The sequence below is a fragment of the Dendrobium catenatum genome, unplaced genomic scaffold, assembly GCF_001605985.2.
Source record: "Dendrobium catenatum unplaced genomic scaffold, ASM160598v2 fragScaff_scaffold_1191, whole genome shotgun sequence".
Classification (NCBI taxonomy): Eukaryota; Viridiplantae; Streptophyta; class Magnoliopsida; order Asparagales; family Orchidaceae; genus Dendrobium; species Dendrobium catenatum.
Genome location: NW_021319653.1, coordinates 204,599 through 207,618, shown reverse-complemented (window position 1 = coordinate 207,618; position 3,020 = coordinate 204,599). Strand labels below are relative to the sequence as shown.

At 35.0% G+C, this 3,020-nt stretch overlaps 1 protein-coding gene across 1 annotated transcript in view; it reads right to left on the bottom strand.

Annotated features, from left to right (window-relative positions):
- Positions 1 to 877: 877 nt before the first annotated feature.
- Positions 878 to 3,020, bottom strand: part of LOC110116734 — a 9,669-nt gene continuing 7,526 nt past the window's right edge. Inside the window, exon 2 of the mRNA XM_020850431.1 lies at positions 878 to 1,061. Within this exon, the coding sequence (XP_020706090.1) occupies positions 878 to 1,061 (184 nt within the window). The remainder of the gene's footprint in view (positions 1,062 to 3,020) is intronic.

Genomic DNA, 3,020 nt, shown 5'->3' with positions numbered 1-3,020 from the left:
ACATCCCATTGTTTCTTCATTGAATTTTGCATATGTTAACAAACCACACACTGTGTCTTCAACTCTTCATGACTACCATTAAATGATTTCCCCAACCTCTATGAAAGATCATAGAAGAGCTAGAGCTAGAAGTTACTATTATATAGAGGACAAGAAAGATGAGATGGGAGCAAGAAGTTAAGCCAAACCCTGAGTGTTCAAGCCTACTACTACTCGAATTATAGAGTTGCTAATCTAATATTGCATTAAGGAATCTTCATAGCGTTTCTTCCTCAAATGAATGATTTTTTTTTAGGGTATTTGTCTCCATTTATAAACTAAGATAAATTGTACCATACAAGTGTGATATAGCCAATAGCATGGTTTGACAATAAAATGATTGAAATAAATGGCCAAACGATTCAACCATGATTAGCAAGCCCAAGCTAATGAACATCTCCATGAATAAATAGAAGGGGCTCCACGTCAATTATACCCAAGGTGCCTATATAAAAATAAAAAATAAAAAAAAATAATTAAAAAAATTGGGGGAAAATAATGACATTTGAGGTTATTATGGGGTTGTTTGGTTGAAGGAAAAGTGAATGCAAAGTATAGTTAATGATTTGCTTTTTCATTTTTTGGTGTTTGGTTGGACACGAAATAAAGTAAATTTCCAATGTATTCGTAACTCCCCGTGTTAGTTCATTTTCCATGTAAAACGAACCCGCTCAAAACCGATCTAAAAAGGAATTCCATGGGCAAGAGAGAGCAGCCCACAGAACAAATTTTTGCTTCTTCCTCCTTCGACGGGAACCATTGTTAGGGTACCCACGAGTAGAGACCTCAGCCTCTACTGCCTTTCGTCTATGAAATCATGCCCTTCCTCTTTCATTAGCTATGTTGCGCATGCAAGGGCCTGACGATCCATACGATTCTTCCGATTCACCCATATCTGCTTCAACGCGGCATATGGAGTTGGCCTGATTGAAGCGGCGACATGGATGAGATGCTCCTTCATTGCTCCGAGGTATGCCTTTCCACTTCGAAGCAACGCAATGTATGTCACTCCGTGCAGAAACCTGGAGTCGCAGGATGGTCAAACCACCTCATGAGGGAACCTGGAGCTGCAAGGTGTATCTTCTATGTTTTATTCTTCTGGGAATGTTAAACCGGCTGGTGATCAATTGGGGGACTTCAATATGGAAAATAAATTCAATTTGGGAATAGGCATACTAGGTGCTCAATTGAATGCCTCATCCAAATGGGCCTCTCATTTTACTTTACATACACCCAACCAAATAGAAAAAGCAGTTCCCTTGCATCCACTTTACAGACAACCAAACAGCCTCAAGTTTTTACTTTACACTGCATTTACTTTATATTGCATTCACTTTATAGCCAACGAAACAAACTCTGTGTAAAAAATAAAAGTAAGAATGAGCATGCATAACTTCTTTGATGTCCTTCCTAAGGAGCTCCTACATGTTTTCATGTTTTATAAGTGATGCCTATTGCACTTTGTTTTATGATAACTTATTTCATGTTGGCCTTAAGAACATATTGAAGCTTACCCTTGAGTTTTATTTAACATGCCATGCCTTTAAACTAAGTTATATCATACTTGTTATCTAAATTTGGGCATCATATAGACAAGGACGGAGATGAAAGTGGTTAAGCAATAATAAGTATAAAGATTTGTTGGACCAAGTGACACCTAAAAGTGTTTTGCTCTGACCATTTTCCTTCCTCAATCTTTAGATGGGAAGATTAGACCTTTTTCTTGCAAATGTTTTTATGTTTTTACTTCATGATGTAATGATGTTTGTAGAATGCTTGTGGGCCCAAGGCCATCTTTTGAACATAATGAATCTTTTTATTAATGTTGAGTAATTATTTTCTCGCCAATTGAATATCTTCTTGCATAAACCAGAAAATTTTCATTAGGCATACCACTTTTCATGTTTCATTATTCCTAAATGCTTTAGTCATGCAAGGTAATTTCCCAATAAGAACTACTTTACAACCTCACTAGCATGCTTTTCTTCTCATCCAAGAAAAGTCTTATCTACTCCGTAATGATTCAACCTCACAAAAAACCTCTTTGCACGGTTTAGGAGCATTATAAATTAGTTGCCTCTAACAAATAAATTCACATACTTCATCATCGATAACATGAGTGGCCATAAAACTATCTTTCATTGGGTAACAACAAATAACATTCACATCAGTTGAGCCCTCCATATTTAAAGCTCATTGAATCCTTCTTTTTAGAACAAATAATGGGGTATTTAATAGTACTTGAATCGATACATGGCAACCTACAATATATGATGGCGTGAAATCTTTTGTTATTCTCAATTCGCAATCATATTAGGGCATTTAATTTTGCCAGTTTCTTTCTCATTTTATTTATTTTAGCAAACTAATCTAGAAAATAAAGACAACGGCATTACTAACTTGCATTATTGCAAACCTCATATGAACTTTTGCACTCATAATAGAATAAGAATAATATAATTAAGCTTTAAAAATGACATGCACTTACAATAAAGATAAAATATCCAACCTTACATTTTGTTGGAAAATTAAGACACAGACTTATGTCAAGGTTGTACTACATGAAGAGAGCATACAACAAAAAAATTGATAAGAAAAACTTGGTGTGGCAATAATATAATTAAGCTTTAAAAATGACATGCACTTACAATAAAGATAAAATATCCAACCTTACATTTTGTTGGAAAATTAAGACACAGACTTATGTCAAGGTTGTACTACATGAAGAGAGCATACAACAAAAAAATTGATAAGAAAAACTTGGTGTGAAGCAAGCAAACGTTTGCTTGCAAATTATGAGAAATTTATTTTGACTTTTTTCTTTTTTTTTTACCATGAAAAAAGAGAAGACAAAGGGAATAGGGAGCAAGGATTGAAAGTGAATGGGAAGAAATACTGCAAAAAAATTGTTCTAATAGCCAGCTTATGCGTTCAAAACATGGTTAAAGCATCAATAGGGGTGGAGTGACGCCTATGGGGGT